The sequence below is a fragment of the Leptosomus discolor genome, chromosome 1, assembly GCF_034619465.1.
Source record: "Leptosomus discolor isolate bLepDis1 chromosome 1, bLepDis1.hap2, whole genome shotgun sequence".
In the NCBI taxonomy this organism is placed as follows: Eukaryota; Metazoa; Chordata; class Aves; order Leptosomiformes; family Leptosomidae; genus Leptosomus; species Leptosomus discolor.
The window spans coordinates 76561131-76581044 of NC_141391.1; the positions used below are offsets into that span (position 1 = coordinate 76561131).

The 19914-nt window shown below is 41.0% G+C and overlaps 1 protein-coding gene across 1 annotated transcript; it reads left to right on the forward strand.

Moving 5' to 3' along the window:
- The first annotated feature begins 5158 nt into the window (after positions 1-5158).
- Positions 5159-12869, forward strand: LOC147416243 (granulocyte-macrophage colony-stimulating factor receptor subunit alpha-like). The gene is made up of 9 exons (XM_086463430.1): positions 5159-5182; positions 6587-6716; positions 6809-6984; positions 7768-7907; positions 9483-9521; positions 10446-10584; positions 11148-11235; positions 11739-11820; positions 12798-12869. The coding sequence occupies exons 2-9, from the start codon at positions 6589-6591 to the stop codon at positions 12867-12869; spliced, it is 864 nt and encodes a 287-aa protein (XP_086319556.1). The 5' UTR covers positions 5159-5182; positions 6587-6588.
- The last annotated feature ends 7045 nt before the right edge of the window (positions 12870-19914 follow it).

Sequence of the window (19914 nt, forward strand, 5' to 3'; positions counted from 1 at the left end):
TGCAGCTCATCTGATACCAACCTGGCATCTTGCCACAGGTGCTACAGGCAGAGTTGCTTTGACTGAATTTTCTCTAGTCACTGCAAGTTGCCATAAGTAATGAGATTTCCTCGGTGGCTAAATGCACACTAGTCTCAAGATCACCCGTTAGCTTTTGTCCTACCTGAACATAGTAATATAAAAGCACACTTCACAACTTGATGGTTACCTTTCTGTACACTATAGAACAGTGAACATGAAACAGCGCTGAAAATTTTGTTTTCTGTAAGACCTGCCACTTGGTCTGAAAGATGTGCCAGTTTGTACTTTACCTAGAACTCTCATCATGAAAGCTATTTTGCTTTTATCTTAGCAGTTTGTATTATTTTGTGAGATTAGGTCATGGTCTGGGAGGTGTAGTTGCAAACAATTCATATATTGTTTCGGGGGAGATATAGTGAGTGCAACTCAAGTCCAAGTTCACCAGGTACCACATCTTGAAGCTATATTAAATGCTGAGGTCTGAACCAAATGCAAGGAAAAGTTCTTCCTCTGTCGCTGCTGGCAAAGAAAACATCCCTAGTTTTATTCTGCATGAACCCACTCTGCTGTTTTCGTGAGCGTCTTCACTTGAAGGCTCGTGTGTTCAATGATGGAGTAACTAGTGATGCCTAATGTTCTGGATCAGGTCCCACATTTTCACTCCTGGTTGGCATATAGACAGTGCCTATCAAGAGCCTGGTTGTCTAGGAGTCTGTATGTACCACTGATCGGATTTGGACTCTTTACTGCTGTGACCTTTATAAATCCTTCCGTTTCTTCAACTTCCTTATTTTTCCTAGGCAATAAGCCCTTAACAGCTTCAAGGGCATGGTGGCAATGTGCTTTGTCAGTAGTTCTTTAAAAGTGAGCGTAGAATTAACTGACACTTTGGAAAACAGCAATCCTGACAATGGACTGAGGAACATAGTCCAAAAGATCCAAGAAGTCACTGGACTATTACAGTTGTTTTCCTGGATAATTCATCCCTCTACAACGTTAAATGTTCTAAGAAATTCTCACTTATGAAATTAGAAAATAATGGGAACAGGGTTGCAGATTGTGACCACTACACACCAACTAGTATTTCCTGCTGCCCTGGTTTCAGGTGGAATAAAGTTAGTTTTCTTCCTAATAGATGGTATAATGCTGTGGTTTGGATTTAGGATGGGAATAACGTTGATAACACACGGATGTTTTAGTTGTTGCTAAGGAGAGTTTACACTAAGTTAAGGACTTTTCAGCTTCTCATACTGCCCTGCCAGTGATGGCTGAGAGGGCACAAGGAGCTGGGAGGGGTCACAGCAAGGACAGCCAATGCCAACGAGCCAAAGGGGTATTCCATACCGTATGACACCATGCACAGTACATAAACTGGGGGGAGCTGGGACACTATGGCTCAGGAATTGGCTGATCATCAGTCAGCAGGTGGTGAGTAAATGAATTGTGCATCACCTGTTTTACATATTCTATTATTATTGGTGTTGTTGTTGTTATTTCCCCTTCCTTTTCTGTCCTATTGAGCTATCTTTATCTTATCTCAACACACAAACTGTACTTGTTTTTTCTGATTGTCTCCCACACTCCAATGAGGGAGTGGAGTGAGCGAGCAGCTGTGTGGTAGTTGATTGCCAGCTGGGGTTATACAATGACGGTCATTTTTGATGCCCAATGTGGGGCTGTGTTTCCACCCCTGGGGCAGTTGATTCCAGGCTTACTGTCAAGCACAGTCTGATTTTTTGCCTTAGACAACTTGTTTTGCAGATTTTATCTATGTGTCTTGAACAAACCTGGTTTACAATGCAAGTTTTATATATTAGCCCTAAAAACAGCCTGCTTTGCAGTACAGCCTGCTCCGGGGAGGGAACACAAGCCCTGCAAAGGTGGAGCAGTGATCCCTCGTTGGAGACAGGAGGGTGGAGCAGTGTTCTCCCTTCAGAAACTTTAATTGGGGCGATTGATAAAGGGAGGCTTCAGCTGGAGTGGCTACCCAACCTCCCCTATCCAAACGGACAAACCCTGCAGAAGAGGGGTGTTTCTGGACTGTGGGAGGCCCACTCCCTTATCTGTAGTGGACAGAACCCCCTTGGAACCCCCAAAATGTTATATACTGCGCCTGCATCCTAATTAGCATGAAAAGTGAGAAGAGGAGGGGATAATGTGAACAGGGCTCATGAATATTAATGTAAAGGGACAATAAAAATTCCAATAATAAAGACACAGGTGTGCACCCACCACTGAAGAACCAAAGATCAAACCGGACCTGCAAGACATCACTCGACCCCAGGAGTGGTGATATTTCTTTCTCTCTTTTCTTTTTTCTATTTTCTTTTTTCTTTTCTTTTCTTTTCTTTTCTTTTCTTTTCTTTTCTTTTCTTTTCTTTTCTTTTCTTTTCTTTTCTTTTCTTTTCTTTTCTTTTCTTTTCTTTTCTTTTCTTTTCTTTTCTTTTCTTTTCTTTTCTTTTCTTTTCTTTTCTTTTCTTTTCTTTTCTTTTCTCTTCTTTTCTCTTCTTTTCTCTTCTTTTCTCTTCTTTTTTTTCTCTCCTCTCCTCTCCTCTCCTCTCCTCTCCTCTCCTCTCCTCTCCTCTCCTCTCCTCTCCTCTCCTCTCCTCTCCTCTCCTCTCCTCTCCTCTCCTCTCCTCTCCTCTCCTCTCCTCTCCTCTCCTCTCCTCTCCTCTCCTCTCCTCTCCTCTCCTCTCCTCTCCTCTCCTCTCCTCTCCTCTCCTCTCCTCTCCTCTCCTCTCCTCTCCTCTCCTCTCCTCTCCTCTCCTCTCCTCTCCTCTCCTCTCCTCTCCTCTCCTCTCCTCTCCTCTCCTCTCCTCTCCTCTCCTCTCCTCTCCTCTCCTCTCCTCTCCTCTCCTCTCCTCTCCTCTCCTCTCCTCTCCTCTCCTCTCCTCTCCTCTCCTCTCCTCTCCTCTCCTCTCCTCTCCTCTCCTCTCCTCTCCTCTCCTCTCCTCTCCTCTCCTCTCCTCTCCTCTCCTCTCCTCTCCCCTCCCCTCCCCTCCCCTCCCCTCCCCTCCCCTCCCCTCCCCTCCCCTCCCCTCCCCTCCCCTCCCCTCCCCTCCCCTCCCCTCCCCTCCCCTTTCTCCCTTTTTCTTTCCTTCTCATTTTCACTCTTTTTTTTTCTTTCTCTCCATGTTGTTAGAATTAGGGAAAGCCATATGTTTATCTGATCTGTGAAATATTATTACCATTAAAGTGCATTGTTGCTGCCAATCTACTGACCAAAGAGTGTTATTAACTCGCTACCTTTACTGAGCAAAGGGTCTCTGCCATGCAGATGAAAACCCCTTTAAAAGGGAGGACACAAAAGATTCACATACCCCAAAACCCACCGAGTGGGACGGGGCACCATCCAAGTGAAAGCAAACTGTGGCCTGCACTCTGCTGCCAAAGGGGCATTAGCAGTACCAGTTGTGGCATACCACTTGGCTGCTGTTGACTCCAGTTTGAATTGAAGTTTAAGCAGTTCCAGCTGAAACCAGGACAAGTGCCGTACTGAAAAGCTTTGATGTCAGTGGTATTACATACTTACATCCTTCCCATGGAAGACCTGTCATTCTGTGCAACTTATGGATGCATATAAAAATCAGTTGTTTAGTTTCCAACCTACCCAGCATTATTGTCGTCTAGCTGGGCAGGTTGCACACACCGTATAGAAAATGAGGTTTCAGATTCACTGATACAAATCTATCCCAAAACCATAATTCACTCCAATTTTATACAAGTGTCTACAACAGAAAGTGAGAAAGAGAACAAAAGGCCTTACTTCTGCAGGGCGTGAAATGAAGTGTCTCACCAGTGCTGATGTCCTATTGTCTACTCTATGAAAAATTGAGACCTGAAGAAGAGGAAACATCTCAAGAATCCACCTGATTCCTTCTCTTCCCAGAAGAGTCACAAGAACAAAGGCTGATGTGAATGAAACTGTACAAGGTACAGACAGACAGAAGCAGAACAGATTTGATCTGATTTACCACTCCTTCAGTGAGATAACAGATAGGCATAGTAAGACTAGTACACTCAGTGAACACTATAAGTAATCAGATTTAAATGCTGTTGTCCACTTTAACAACTTCATTTTCCTGTTCAAATTATTTAAAGGTGAGAAAGACAGAGGGCTCTGTAATCAGACTGTACTATGGGGTACCTGAAAAGGCAGGTGCTGTGTTTCTCAGTTCACAGAAAGTTGCTGTGGTGGACAAACATCTTTCAGGACACAGGCACAGTCTTCAGTGTCAAAAGCAGTCAAGATGGCAGAAAAGCCTTGGGATTACTCGTTTTGCAGCCTGCTAACAAGGGCAGTTGTGGATGTCCATGCCTGGGCAGCGCACAACCGACTGTGTTAGCACCACACTGTGCGTGTTCTCATGTTGAAGTTAGTTGGAAAGAGGATGACCAGACTCTGCAGCCAGAGGGCAAGGGGGACTGCGCACCTTCCTGGGACAAAGGCAGGAGCACAGATGAGTGATGTAGCGTTGATTTGGCACACTCGGGGAATTTGCATGCCTGAAGAAACTTTTCCTGGTCTGTGTGTTGACTTCACCCAGCCTGGAAAAACGTGTACATGTCAAGTGGAAAAGCTGTGGAAGCTGATGACATTGGTTTGTTACCCATCTACAGGAAATGAGGCTGGCTAGTGCAAAGCTGGTAACGGTTGTTACAGAGTCCAGAGCACTAGGCTTATTCTCCTGTGCAGGGCAGTGACCCTAAGCAATAAGCAGAAAACAGTGGCGTGCCTTGAAACAATGGTACCTAACCTACACCTGAGCCAGAAGGTAGACTCATATATGTACCTGCCTTTGAGGTTGTGCCCTGTACAAACACCTATTCAAACAATGTGTGATGGAAATGAGTGACAATGATGTGAATGGGGTGATAAAGAAGGTGTTCTTCTCTTCTGATCTGTTTGTCTCCCTGTAAATAAAACATGGCTGTAACCATGCTTTTCCCCATTACATTAGAGAAGTACAGGGTAAAGGAAATGAGTAAGACGTAGGCGGGATTTTTAGACCCTGTTACTTGAGCCGTTCAGAAGAACATAATAATGAAATCACTTTGTCAAAGCACATAAAAATACGCCACCAAGGCAAATTCACAGCTTCCGTCCTTTTTGCGCCACACTACTGTAACTGTCACAGGGAAACTGTTTGTCAAGGAGGAGGTAAGTTTACTTTTATCTTTGTCTGTCGTTCTTTTTTATTTTCTTTTTTATTTTTCTTTTATTTTACTCCAAAGAAGCTAGGCAAAAAAATACTGCATTTTGTTATTTGTGCTAGTTTTAATGTTGTTAAAATAACTGTGAGGGCTGGAAAGACACTACCTGCACATGTAAATTTTTGACTGATTCATGTCTTAGACAAAATGTTGATGGTGTGGCTTTTTTGGAGTCTGAAAATAATTATATAAAACTGTTTTAAAATGAACAGATTTTCCAGTATTACTGGCCTTATCGGCATATCTGTATTCCATCATATATTACCCCTGACAGAAATAAATTTTCCAAGTGTTTCAGAGACGTAACTGGGAAATAAAGCTCAGAGGTCTAGTCTTAACTACTATAGCCATCAGCATGTTATCGGATAGTTTTTATTCTCATCTAATCAACTTTCTAATCTACCTGGGGGAGAATAGGCACTGCAGCAGGATTTCAACCTTGCTGATATTTCCACATTCCTAACATGACCATCTTCTGTGGACAGGTGTCAGGATTCAGCATTCTCTGAGGTAACTGAGAGTGGCTTGTGCTGTAGCACAGAGTCTAGCAGTAGCAAATTTTTTTGGAAGGTTTATAAATTACACTGCAGAAAGAGGACAACATCACACAGAAATACGTTAGGTTACCTGAATATTTTGATCTGCACAGGAATTATTTGAGATGTGAAAGAAAGTTTGGACCACCTCTGGGGAAAATAAAACTGTTCTTCTGCAACTGTTCTTACACAGAGAAGCAGCACGTGATACTGGCATAGGTATAAGAAAGAGGAGGAAAAAGCATTTTCAAAAATAAATTTACAGTTTTCTGTGAGAAAAGAAGCTTTTCTGTTTAGTACTTACCTGTGAATTCCAGAGGATGTAAGAGGGGAAAGGAATGAATCCTCCTGGATTCACCTGACCAAGGTGGATAGCTTAATCTTAGAAGGATCCCTCTGGGCTGGTCACCCTGGGCTATCTTTTCAGTCACTGGCAGGAAATAAACATAGTGAAGCCTTCATTCTTCTTGTTCTAGACCAGGACAAACAAACTGTGTCTTAAGTAGCTCTTTCTTTCCAGCCACTGCTAAGGCAGTGTAGAACTACTGGTTCCCCTGGGGCATATCTATGTAGCACTTGGGTAAGTTTAGGTAAGGCATCTGTAACAATGGCAGGTAGTCCTCATGGCTCAACACAAATAAAATCTTTGCTAGCTTAAAGTAAGCATGTAACTGCAAGACCCAAACAATACGCAGTTGGATTTACTAGTCACCTGGTTAAAAATTACTAAATGAGCTTGCAGAGAACTGCATAATTTGAGAAGTTATACAGTCTTTCCACAGAATGGACATGGGATATTCTTCCTACATTTGCAGGCATGAATGGGACAGCCACTGAAAATTTTGTTTGTGTCATTTTTAACGTTTCCTTCATGAACTGCAGTTGGCATGTGGACAGAACTGCCTCAGGAGATACCCAGTATTTCCTGTATTGGAAGACCTCAGGGTAAGTAGGTCTGCTTGGACCTAGGGAATTTTCATTTCTGGTCTGACATGTGACATTGTCAATATTTAACTGGTGCAGTATGTCTTGTAAAGGGAAGAAGATTTCACAGGATGCCAGAATTACATCAAAGATAATTATGGAAGGCACACAGGATGTAGATTCCAAAATGTGATAATAGAAAAAAGGAGTGCTTCTTTCCTAGTAAATGAATCTAGAAATGGACAAAACATTCAGCTGTATAAGAAGATGATTCATCTGTATGAAATTGGTAAGGATTTTTTTTTTTTTTCAATTTTATTTCCAGTTTTATGCTAAGGGAATGAAGAATTCATCCCTGGAAAAAAGCATACATTTTTAAAATACTGCTCCTCAGAACAGGTGGTTTTTTCCTTTTCCCCAGCCTTGATGGCTGAAAAGTCAAAAGTATAAGAATGAAGAAAAAAAAATGAATGCAGAGACAATCTGAAATCATAGGTTGGACAACTGTGAGCATTTCAGTCAAATATTTATTCTCTGAAAGAAAGGTGTCATCTTTTGGGATCAACTAGCTAAGGATGCCTGAGTGGGACCATCTAGATGTTGGTTCTGTTATGATTATCTCGTAATTCTGTTCATCCACATAATACAAAAGAACCATTTACCTTAACACTGTGAGCAAAAGGTTTCTTTCTTTTTTTATTAATGGAAGAATGTGGCTAATTAAAAAAAATAAAGAAATTACATCTGTTTAATACGAACACATTATAAAAAAAAAAACAACCAAAACCCAAACATGCCTACACAGATTACATGCTCAACTCAGTGAAATCTAACAAGTAGTTTGTCTTTTTTAATTTTCCCTGCTGTTGCTGCCGATACTTCAGGCTGCTCAACTGGAGTGTTAAATCAGGAAGTCCTGCTTCAGGATATGGAGGGAATATAATAATGGTGGTAAAGCTGCATTACATCTTTCTTGAACATTACAGTTTCTTGAACACCTACCTATATTTTGAAAAGGCAGACTGAAGAGAGCTGATTATTAATCAATAGTATTTTGATTATATTATTGTAGAAAAACTCACTCCTCCATTAAATGTCACTGTGGACTGTAGAGAAGATTCTCATGCTTGTGAAATTCAATGGCAACCACCTCGCACAAGTCATGTGAAAAGACGTGCTTGTTTCAAATATGAAGTTGTCATAGAAAACAAGGTAAGAATAATTATGACTGTTAATATCATTTTGTATGCTTGTATTTCCACACATACTACCATACAACCAATACCCTGTTCTCTTTCCCTCCTTAGCTAATCTCTCCTTTTTGATCTGTAGTGTCCCTCTTGCACATGAGCTCAGGACTGCTGTCACTCACAAAGAGGAGCAGCAAAGGGAGGCAACGCTTTCAGTCCACAGCTGGTCCTTAAAGAAACTGGGAAAGAGATTCCCCATGCTATGAGTGGATAGCTATTCTACCACGTGTAGGGGGATGGACCTTATTACCTGACAACTCTGTTATGAAGAGTTATAGGATGAACTCTAAACACATTACAAAAAAGCAAAGCCACGGTTAAATTGTATACAACCAGTTTTACGTGGCCCTGTAAGGCAGTTTGGGTCCCAGTGTGGTCTCTCAGTCCTACTGCTGTTTTTTTGATGAATTTAAGTCAGGGCTGTTCTTAGGGTTTCCTCTCTGCAGTCTCCTATCCCATCAGTCACTTTTACCTTGTCTTTCACAAACTCACTTTGCATTCATTCCAAATTCTTGTAGTCATCACCACTGCTCAGTCAGGTTTATGGTATTACTAAATGAGGTCCAAAAAAGCAGCATGTGCTTTGTTACAAAGGCGCACCTGTAAGTTAGGATGTGCTGCAAGAGCTCTTGGGTTTCTCCACCTGGACCCCTGTACTTTCCATCCTGCCCTTTGTGTGTCTAACCTTGCCTTCTTCTGCTGTTGCCTCCATTTACTGACATCACTGTGGTGTTACTGAAGGAGTTCAGGAGTTTAGGTTTGTCTAAGTAGGTCTGCAGCATACACAGTCAGGGTGGTTGCACCACAGCTGTCACAATCAGATGTAAGGGGCAGTAATAAAACATCTGTTCATCATGGGATCTTATTAAGCTCTGTGTCCTTTCTTTTTAAGTTAAAGCAGAAAGAGCCATCCACATCTCTGAATAAAAAGAAATATCCTGTCAAGTTACTGAAACAGTATTCAGGGTCTCCAGGTCTTAACTGTACATGGTTCTTATCAAACATTTCAGTAATTGCACGTATTTTGAAAACTAGGATGTATATGGAAAGTATTCTTACATCCATCAAAAACAAAGTTTGAAATATTTGCAGAAATATTTGTGAGTTCATTGTTCCAACAGTGAAAAATAAAAAAAAAATTGAGACATCCCATAGCTAAATTAAATGCTTAAGAATGTAAAAGCTACACAGACAAAATTTTAATGGAAAAAACATTGCCTGAGTATACTAGTATTTTTTTAGGTACTTTGTTTTGTGCAGGTAACATGTAAAATTTTAATTGATGGCAACCTGAGCTTTTTTTCGTTTAGTTCTTTGACATTGAGTGCTGTAATCAAATTAAAAGAGCACCAGCGGTGAGGAAAAACCTTTCAGTGGAAGAACAGCTTAACTTCACAGTCTTTAAGAGAAGGCATTTAAAATATTTGACGTACTGTTGGTTTTTTTCCTGAAAATCAAACATTCATAAGGCAGGACCCTTTATTACATAGTACTAAAAAGAACAATCATAAAAACTAAAATTTTCTCTTGTTGCTAGGCTGATGCTGACAAAAACATCAAAACCACATCTAAAAGAGTAAGTATTTATTACCGTATTAATCTAACGTTTATGCTGGGTTGAAATTTCATCTCTGTCAGAGCATCCTCCAACCAAATTTTTTTTGGTTTCTCGCTACCAGTTTCAGCACACTTTGTATGCTCCTTATTGACAAGTCTCCTAAACTCAAATTTTTAAACTCTTTTTTATAAAACATGGCACGGAAAACACCTGCACATGTGAAACTTTATACTACTTCTATGCAAGTCCCAGAATCTTCCATTTTCAGTCTTTTGTATGTCCTACCAAATTCATATATATGTAGAAATATAGATCGTAATTCCACATTACACTTAGACATAAAAAACTTGAAGAGTTTTTTCTTGATTAATGGTCTCTGAAAGGGGTTGAGATGGAGGAAGCAAGAAACTATTACCTGGAAGATTAAGCCAGTATAAAGAAGGAAGAAAAAGAAGTAACCAAGTTTTCAAGAAGGCTCAATATTCTTCTGAGAAGGATTTCAATTTATGGCACTTTTTTCCCTTCTGTATAATCTGGCTGTTAAACTCTACTTCAGTTTTGAAAACATCCACAGGAAGGGAATGCTAGATCTTTAAAGAATTACCTTCTATTAAAATAAATCATTTACAGACTGAAAATAAACTATTGACTTTTTCTCAGAGTCCTACTGTTTAACAAAGGCCCAGGATCCAGGGAAGCATACTGCAAATTTCATCTTCCTATCACCAAAACCAAAAATATTTCAACAAAAGGGATTAGGGTAGAATAAGCTAATTTATTAAGGGATAATTTTCTGTTTGTTATTTCACTCTAGTCTGTTCACAGAAGTACATATAAAATTCTCTTTTGTAATTTTTTGCATCATTAAATGAACGTGAAGAATTCTTAACATCTGTATATCTAGTGAATAAAAAGTTCTCAGTCTAGTTGTTTTGCATTTAGGAAAGAAGCGTCAGAGGAAACTCCTATATATTTGAGGGCTTCAGCACAGGAAGAAGGTACAGCGTCAAAATCAGAGCAACTGACAATGGTTGTTTAGTGAGCACAAGCTGGGGAGAGTGGAGTACACCTGTAGAGTTTGGTAAGAATGAAAATCACTTCCTTCACCTATTTTTCCCTCAGTTATTACTTGTCTGCCTCATTTATTACTTCATACTTACAGGTGGAAACACATTGATATCTGCACATTAATTTGCTAGGATGAAAAGGAGCAAAGAATTAGCATATTTCTTAACAGGAGGGAGGTCTTTAAGCGTTCTACTGTGACAGTGGGTGCTTTGTGCAAGGAGACAGTGAACAAAACAGACCTTTTTGAGGTCTGTTGCCAGCTCTTTCCATCTTCGATTTCTACTTCTGACTTTATAAATGTCTCCTTTCCCCTGATACTCTCTTCCACCTTGGATTTTGAAGTATTCAAAAGTAGGCCTCAGTTCCTCACAAAATGCTTGGTAAGGTCTCAAGCTACCATAGACAGCCCACACACTGTCAGCCATCATGCTTCTTCACATGTTACAGGTGCTAAACTAAAGAACCACTCCATACTGGTGCTTGACACCATCATGCAAGGCAGATTTTACATAGCTGTATAACCATTTTCCTGTTCCATGATACTAAACAACACTTCGATGATTGCTTGTTTTTCAGGAAAAGAACAGATTGCTTCTACTTCATCATATGTGTTATTTCTTATACCAGTGCTGGCAGCAAGTGTAGTACTTCTTCTCTGCACAGTGTAAGCCTTACTTCTCGTGCAAAATTTTTGTTCTACAGATGAAATAACACCTCCTTCCCCAACAGAAAATTTCTGGCCTCCTTTTAGAGGATAGAAGAGAGGGGGAAAATTAACACTGAGCTATAGCAGTAATCATGACCTGCTGGGTGTTCCTCAAGTGGGCTCTATATTTCTGATTCCCAGCCTTATCCTTCTTCTGCCGCCAGAGTCTGCCATGTAGATGGGTGGTACATGAAATTTTTTTCCTTGTTTTGAGAATATTTCCCTTTCAGATACTTAAAAAGCAACTTCCTATGATTCTTTAATTATTCATAAAATAAATTACTACCATCCAAATACTGAACAATGAAATGATACCATTGTATTCAGCCTACGTAATTTTTAATTACTTTTTCGTTACTTTTATCTTAGAGGAATTAAATAATACCTCGGAGGCGTTATTATATGTGTTCATATGTTTGCATACTGCTTTTTTTCTTCACTAACCCTTTTTGTCACCATAGAAAGATTTATTTGAAAAAAACATCTGCTACAGTACCACAGCCAAGAGACCCATTCCATGAGCTCTCTCCAGCAGATGTCCAGGTATGGTTTCTTCCCGTTTGCATGAAACATGTTGTAAATAAGGATCCATTGCAGTCTCAAAGGTATGACCTAAATATCAGAAAGATGCATAGAAGGATAAATTTTCTTTCTTGTTCTCTGGGTATTGAAAGAGAAGGTACATATACAAATTATTCTTCTGGTTTTCATTCTGAAAAAAAATTGTCATCTGTCTACCTGGAGCATTGAAGAAAATAAACACTTTCACCCTGCTCTCCCTATAAGCCATATGCTACCACGAGAATCATGCTGAGCCTAAGCTTCTCAGCCCTATAATAACACAGAATCAGACTGTTGGTCAGCTATGGGGAGAGAAGGGACAAAGAAATCTACTGATGGCCAAAAATAGTTGTGCCACAGCAGATGTTGGGACCCATGTTAGTATTTGGCAATGATGCTGAAGCAGGAAAAATTTCTAGGGTATGGTAAGCAAGAAAGTATAGGAGAGAGCTGAGAGGTTGTAGCTTCTGTAGAGAGCTGGAGAGACTTATGAGAAGAAGGAATAGATAGACAGACATTGCAGAATGTCTCTCATCTAGATAGAGAGCTGACCATCTAGAGAGCGTGTTGCAAAGTTTGCCGCAATTTGCAAAGTCTTTAAGTTGGCTGCGGCCAGGTCTGGAAGTAAAAATGTGTCTGCAAGGACACACTGGGTCACTGGTGAGCCTTTATAAATCCTTTTTACTTTCTGTTCCTTCATCAGTTCACTTTTCCATATTTCCATTAACTTCATAAGATGTGTTTTCTGGCTTTTGAGTTGAAATGACTTTTGTTCCTCTATGGGGAGCTTGTCATGGAAGGAAGACCTAGAAGTGTCTACTTCAGTCCTCTCCTTGACCGAGTCCCACTGCAGCTTCTATATAACAACTGTCTGAATAACAGGAGAGTCATAAATTGTAAACTTGTGGCTAATCTCTTGCACGAAACACTAATGAAATGTTTTATTTTTCCTTTAATAGACAGACTGTAAGAATCAACTAATAAAGCATGAAGCTGAAGAAGTAGTAACAACTATTGAAGACATGACATAATGGCATGCAAGTGAAATGAGAAACTTGAATACTTTGAAAATATATATCTTGCTGGCAGTAATTTACAGGTTTTTCATATTCTCTCTTGCAAGCAGAGTGAATAGTGTTGTCTGTAGACACAATTCTCCAAAAGCCTATCTTTAAAAGCCTTTTTGTATTTGATTGCATTATCCAAAATAATTTGAGTTGTTTGGACCATACTTGTTTCTTCTTATAATGAGTATTCTTGGAACATTTCAACAGAGATATTTCAGTAGTGCTTTGGAAGTTGTTATACTGCTTTTCCACACCTTAAGGATCACCCGTGCCTACTAGGCAATTCTGACTAGTTTTTCCAAAGCTTTACCTGAGGGTGCTAAAATTACTTCTTAAATTGGTTTGATCTTCGATTCTGCATTTCTACCAGAAAAAAAAAACATAGGACAGACTCTTGCACAGAGAAATTTCTCGAGTGATTTGCATGTTCTGATAAGCTGAATCCCTGAAAAACAGAAGAGGTACTGCTGAGGTTGAGAAAAGACTATGCTAGGTGAAAAACTCACTAAGGTGGCCCTTAAACTGAGAAGCTGGAGTTATTTGACCTCATCAAACCAGAGCTTCCTATGGGAGTTTCAATTCTGTCCAGAGCAGAGCCCTGGCTAGAGGCAGGTATGCCTTGCGCCATCCCATGCTGCAAACTGAGAATAGAATAGCATAGCATAGCATAGCATAGGACACAATAGGATAGTCTAGGCTAGGCTAGGCTAGGCTAGGCTACGATAGGATAGGATAGGATAAGATAGGATAGGATAGGATAGGATAGGATAGGATAGGATAGGATAGGGTAGGGTAGGATAGGATAGAATATTTCCATTGGAAGGGACTTATAACAACCATCTAGTCCAACTGCCTGATCATTTCAGGGCTGACCAAAAGCTAAAGCGTGTTATTAAGGGCTTTGTCCAAATGCCTCAAATGCTGACAGGCTTGAGACATTGACCACCTCTCTAGGAAGCCTATTCCAGGGTTTGACCACCCTCTTGGTAAACAAATGCTTCCTAACGTCCAGTCTAAACCTCCCCTGGTGCAGCTTTGAGCCATTCCCGTGCATCCTGCCACTGGATCCCAGGGAGAAGAGACCAGCACCTACCTCTCCACTTCTTCTCAGGAAGCTGCAGAGAGCAATGAGGTCGCCCCTCAGCCTCTTTCTCTCCAAACTAGACAAACCCAAAGTCCTTAGCTTCTCCTCACAGGACACTCCTTCCAGCCCTTTCACCACCTTTGTTGCCTTCCTCTGGATACATTCAAGGACCTTCCCATCCTTCTTAAATTGTGGGTCCCAGAACTGCACACAGGACTCAAGGTGAGGATGCACTAACACTGAATACAGGGGGATAAATCACCTCTTTTGACCAGCTGGTTAGGATGTGTTTGATGCATCCCGGAATGCAGTCTGCCCTCTGGGCTGCCAGGCCACACTGCTGGTTCCTATTGAGCCTGCTGTAGACCGGCATCCCTAGATCCCTTTCTGCAGGGCTGCTCTCCAGCCGCGCCTCTCTCCATTTGTACTTGTGCCCAGCGTTACTCCGTCCTAGGTGCAGGGTCCATCACTTTGACTTGTTAAATTTCGTCCTATTAATCACTGCCCGAAGCTCCAGTCTATCTAGATTCTACTGAAAGGCTTCTTGTCCCTCAAAAGAATCAACAGTACCTCCAAGTTTGTTATCAGCCCCAAACTTGCTAATGCTGCGTTTAACTCCTGCAGAATGTTGATATATATATTGAACAGAATGAGGTCTAGAATTGAATCCTGAGGAACACCGCTGGTGACTAGCCACTATAACCCTTTGGGTTCTCCTCTTCATGCAGATCCACAAGGTCAGGAGGAAGCAAGTGGTGGCAGAAGGTGCAGAGACCTGGGTCTGTGAGGTACTCAAGGACACCTCTGGCATAGCAAATTGTGTGCCAGGGCAAAGGTGGAAGATGTCATGAGCTGTTTAGAGAGGTTACTTGGGACTGCAAGGGATGAGCTGTGGTATGTGTCATGGTATGCAAGACAGGAAAGAACAGGAAGGATGTGCTGGAGACTAAACCCAAACTGCTGCCAGGAGTCGAGCACATTCATAGTGGAAGTCTCTGAATTACTGCCAGTCTGTCAGCTAAGAGCTGAGAGATGGGCGGAGCACTAGATCTCACATCCTATTCTGCTGTGAGGAAGCTGAAGTCTGCTTTCATGACATCCAATGTATAGAGCATGCTATTTGCCTTCCTCCTTTCTCTCACGATCTTAAATCATGATCACATCATGATCCTTGCAGTCAAGACTGTCAATGACTGTCACATCTGTGGTCAGTTCTTTGGCGAGTTGCATACCTGGCCGAGCACCTCCTGCAGTCATCTTGTCCAGCATCTGTATCAAAATATTGTTCCTGATGATCTCTGTAATTCTCCTGGCTTGCTTCTACCCTGCCATTTTGCCATTCCAGCAGGTCTCAGGATGGTTAAAGTCATGTCAGGATGGTTAAATTCATCTCAGGTGGCTGAAATGGTAGAGAAAGTTCTCTCAGGGTGATAAAACTATGCTAGACCAGATTACCTCCAAGAGGCCACCTTTGAAACTAAATTTTTCTCTGTTTCCAAATAAGCTTTCATTAACAATTTCTTTTGAATAACTTTTTAAAACACAACCAGAGTACTTTAAGTTCTCCCTTACATCCGCACTGCTTGCACTGTGAAAGCTGCTGAGACTCCAAAGACATTCAGAAAACTTGTTCACTACCAGACATTTGCTAAAAACTAGAAAGTTCTTGCTGCAAAGACCAAAGAGAGGGTCTTGTCTCCCATTTGTGTTTTTGCAGTCTGCACAAATGCTGTAAACCACCGGCACAGCAATACGCCCAGGCAGTTCTTGTGAGCACTTGTATTGTTGTTAGAGTAATAAAATATTCTTCAGGATTTTGAGACTTTTAAGAAAGGTTGGTTTTAATCTTGTTCCTGCAGTGACTCCACTCCCTGTAGAGCCAAAAGTTTGCAAACAGCCCCAGTGTCTCTGCCAAGATTTCTCTTATCTCTCTCCTTCTTCCTCTTTCTCTTCTTCTTCCCATTTCCCTTCCAGCTCCTGGGTCACAGTGAGGCCATTCAACACTAGTTTTCTGGACTCCAAACGTAACAGACTTTGGTACTACCATCCATAGCACTGCTTTGCTTGGAGATTTTATTTTTAATTATTTCTGTGAATTTTTTTAAGCCTCAGTTGAGGATTTGCCTTAAATAAAGGCAAGCAAAGAAATACCCTGAGTAGGACTGTTCCTTTGTCTGTGGTAACGCCACTGTCCTTGTGGGCTGTTTGGATTGTTCTGCTGCATTATATCCCAGCTGAAAAACAACAAGTACTCAAACCCCAAAACCTCAAAACCCAGACTTCCTCATTGTGTTACAGAGGTGCATAAACTGAGAGTGCTCCAGAGAACACACTACCTCTCTGCTGCCTGCTCTACAGGCTCATGAGATCTTCAGAGTGGGAGCACGGGGCTTTGCCTGTGGTGCACAAGTAGCCACACATTTGAGAGTTCAGATGGAGACAGAGAAGCCAGCACTGGGCAGATGTGTTTGTCCTTGTCCACCCATTGCAAGATGCGTAATCGGGGTGACTCAAAGGCTGGAAGTTGACAGTACTTCCCTGGACCAGATTTAGGCACAGAAAAAACACACAGTTGCCGAGGGCACTCAATGTCCCACTGCAACAACGCTAAACACTGTGATGAAAGGGTGTCTCAGATACATACACTGCCCAGCAATCCAGCCACAGCCATCAGTGGGCACAGCCTTTGGGTCCAACTGCTTCTGCCAAGAAATCTCCATAAGACTGTGGAGCTACAGCCCCCTCACAACAACAGCTGCCCTTAAACACCATCTCTAAAGTGATGTAGGATCAGCAAATGCAACTTTGATGCAATTGATCCTAGCCGTCCTTCCCAGACCAACCTCTGGGCTCCCTGGCTCACCTCAACTCACTCCCTTCTCTACTTCTGCAGTGTGAGATTCCAGAGGGTGAGCAGAGCTCCTGGTTTGGATATGTCTGCTGATGGAGTGGGTGGGAGATTGCTTAACACTGTGGGAACTGACCTATCGGAGGATGGAGACCAAGGGAGGTGAAAGGATGGGGGAAACGAGAGAGAAAGATGGATGGAAACTCTGTCTTCCTTAATTTTTCAGAACCCCATTTGATTCTCCATGACATCTTCTACGCCTCTGATTTTATTCCCCTGGGCACTTGCCCCTCACTCTTCTCCATGAAATGCAGTCTGTTACCACCAGTAAAATTGAGTGCTTTCTTCCAAAAATGAGGACACAATAAAGTGCGAGTTTTTTCATTCTTTGTAATTAGAAGTCCTTTCTTCCACCTTTACAGCACAGTAAGTGTTCAAAAAATACCTACATGGATAAGTATGGAATTTCTTTAATCTGGAAGTACAATGAAACATTTGAAAATGGACTACTCTTTCCGCTGAATGATTATCATAGGCCCAGACCTGAAGTCTAAATTTGAGTTCCATTGTCTGTTGACACCTTTAATGTGATAGGGGTAGTCATAGTGATCCTTATCAAAAAGAGTGTCTTCCATGACTGAATCTGCTTTTTGGTAGAATACTCATCTATTCTTATTTGCTCCTTATTCCCACTATTTGCTTTATAACTATGCTTCAGAAAAACTGTCTCATTTTTATTCTTTCCTAGCATATGAAGAAAATGAATTTCCATTAATTGATTCTTATAAAGCCACATTACCTTAAACCTTTCCCTCTGAAGCCACAAAAGAGCAGGCCAGGCTCTGTTGATTTTCTCATTATTACTGTTTCTAGGGAAGATTGGAGTTTTTTCTGTTATGGATGCACAAGGTGAGTTGTTCATCTCGGCAACAGATATCAAGTTACTGACAGACATAATCAAATGCATGAACACAACATTAGGCTGTCACTTAATACATTGTTTTTCAGATCATGCCTTGCTCTATGCTGCTAGTACTGCATGTGAGCAGAGGAGGAGTTGGTTCAATTTTTATTTTTGTAGAAAATACTTCTGCAGTCAAAAAGTTGCTAATATGGTGAGTAGACTTGCTGTGCTACACCTGTTCCCTTTATACTGTGTGAGTTGCAGGGAAGAAAGCAAGTCAAAAATCCACTTTGGGGTGTTGGCTGGTCTCAGTGACAACTCAGTATCATTCATTTTTACAAGCAATGTAGGAGAATGAACCTGGAAAATGATGGTCCACTTAGAGCTCATCAGTCATCAGTTTCACACTCCAGCAGGAATCCAGGAAGAAGAAATACTCATGAGGATAGGCATTTCTTGGTCTCTAGAAAGTAAGCCCTCTTTGTCTCCAAAGACAGTTAGCACTGCACTATCTTTGGCTATCTCTTTTGGAAATAACTAGATCTCCGTTATGTGTGAATTGCTGGTATATGGACTACAGCTAATATGGTTATATCACTCCATACATCAATAAAGAACCAGTAGAATAGGAATAACCTTGGGATTTTGATGAAGGCAAATCCTGGAGCATCCTGAAAGGGTGCTGGGCAGCAGGAGACTTTTTCCAAATATAGTAGGCAAGAAATGGGAGTGGAAGAGAAGCACACGGACAGTTCTCTCTCCTACAAATTTTTAACTCCAGCAGAACGGATATGCCTGTCTTTAAGAGGAAAATGTTGACATATGTTGCTGTTTGAAAAATATTGCATTTTTGAGTGATGTTTCAGTTTCAACGTGTGAAGAAATGAAATTACTTCACATGGATTATAAATCTCCATATGAAGTACGTTACATTGTCTTCTGTGAAGCAAAGCCTTTCAGGATAAAAGGGAGCTTTTCATGTTTTATACCATTTATAATAACCCTCTCCTTTAGAAAATGCACAGCTGTGATCCAAGAAGGGAACAAATGCTTGGCAGCAGGCCCCGGAGTGGCTTTTTGTAGTTGAATGCTTACTACATGCAAATTTTCGTCTGTTTTGCAGTGGTTTGTGGTTTGGGTTTTTTTCATACTGTGAGAAATGGACTGAGAACAAGTCCAGATCACAACTTTTGATAGTGATAGAATCTATTAGAAAACTTCATATCCAAGATTTGATATCCTCTATTGAGAGAGGCTTTGTACTACTCAGTATTATTTAGACTTAGAGAGAAATACCTGTAAAAGAAAAGATTTTTATGCACTTGCTGGATTCCCAAGCACCAGTGTACTCTCTGCCACAGAAAGGAAAATTTAACCAGCTAACTGCTTGGTAATGTTATATGAAATCATGAGTTGTGCAATGACATGAATTTGGTAAGAATCAGGAGGGAAGTGATGAACATCGAATCTTACAACACTTCCGACAGTACAACAGTTCCCCAAAATGCAAGCGGCAAGGGAGACAGACCTATTTATAGCTATACAGCCATTTAAAACACGAGTCTTCCATGTTCTCTGAGCCTGAAGACTATAATAGAAAGATAAATGAGATGATAAACAGATTTTGAAATAGAAGGTAGGTCCATCTTTGTCTTTCTAACTGCTTTGTTTGCTGAAGTATTCACTGAGACTCTAGGAAGTCCAGGGCTGGAGGGGTGATGACCCAGGCAAAATCTAAAAAGCTGTCAGAGGAATACATGGAGCTAAGCTGAACGAAGTTTTTTTGCAAATTTTGATAGGACCTTAAGAAAGGTCCTAGCCACAATTTTGATTTTCTTGCTGGCTTTGGTACTGAATTTGTAGAAGTTAAATACTGCTTCTAGATCCACTTTTAAGCATACACTCAAAAATGTCCTTGAAAGTCCATGAACTAACGCCCTCACCAAATTTACCATATTCACCATTGGGTAACTCGAGCTGATTGATATTGTGACTCATTTTGATATTTTCTCTTTACAGCTGTTTACCCACCTGCTGGCATGTATTTATCCCAACCTTTGTGTATAGCAGATAGATAAATAATCTTTGACTTTTAGATAGCAGTCACTGAATATATGTATCTAATGTTTACACAGTGCTCCCGAGATCATCAGCTTTATGAATCATCAGAAAA

Coding starts and splice junctions, on each gene's coding strand:
- LOC147416243 (XM_086463430.1), top strand. CDS start 6,589: ATGAATGGGACAGCCACTGAAAATTTTGTTTGTGTCATTTTTAACGTT. Junction 6,985..7,767: donor GATTCATCTGTATGAAATTG/GTAAGGATTTTT, acceptor ATATTATTGTAG/AAAAACTCACTCCTCCATTA. Junction 11,236..11,738: donor GTACTTCTTCTCTGCACAGT/GTAAGCCTTACT, acceptor TTGTCACCATAG/AAAGATTTATTTGAAAAAAA.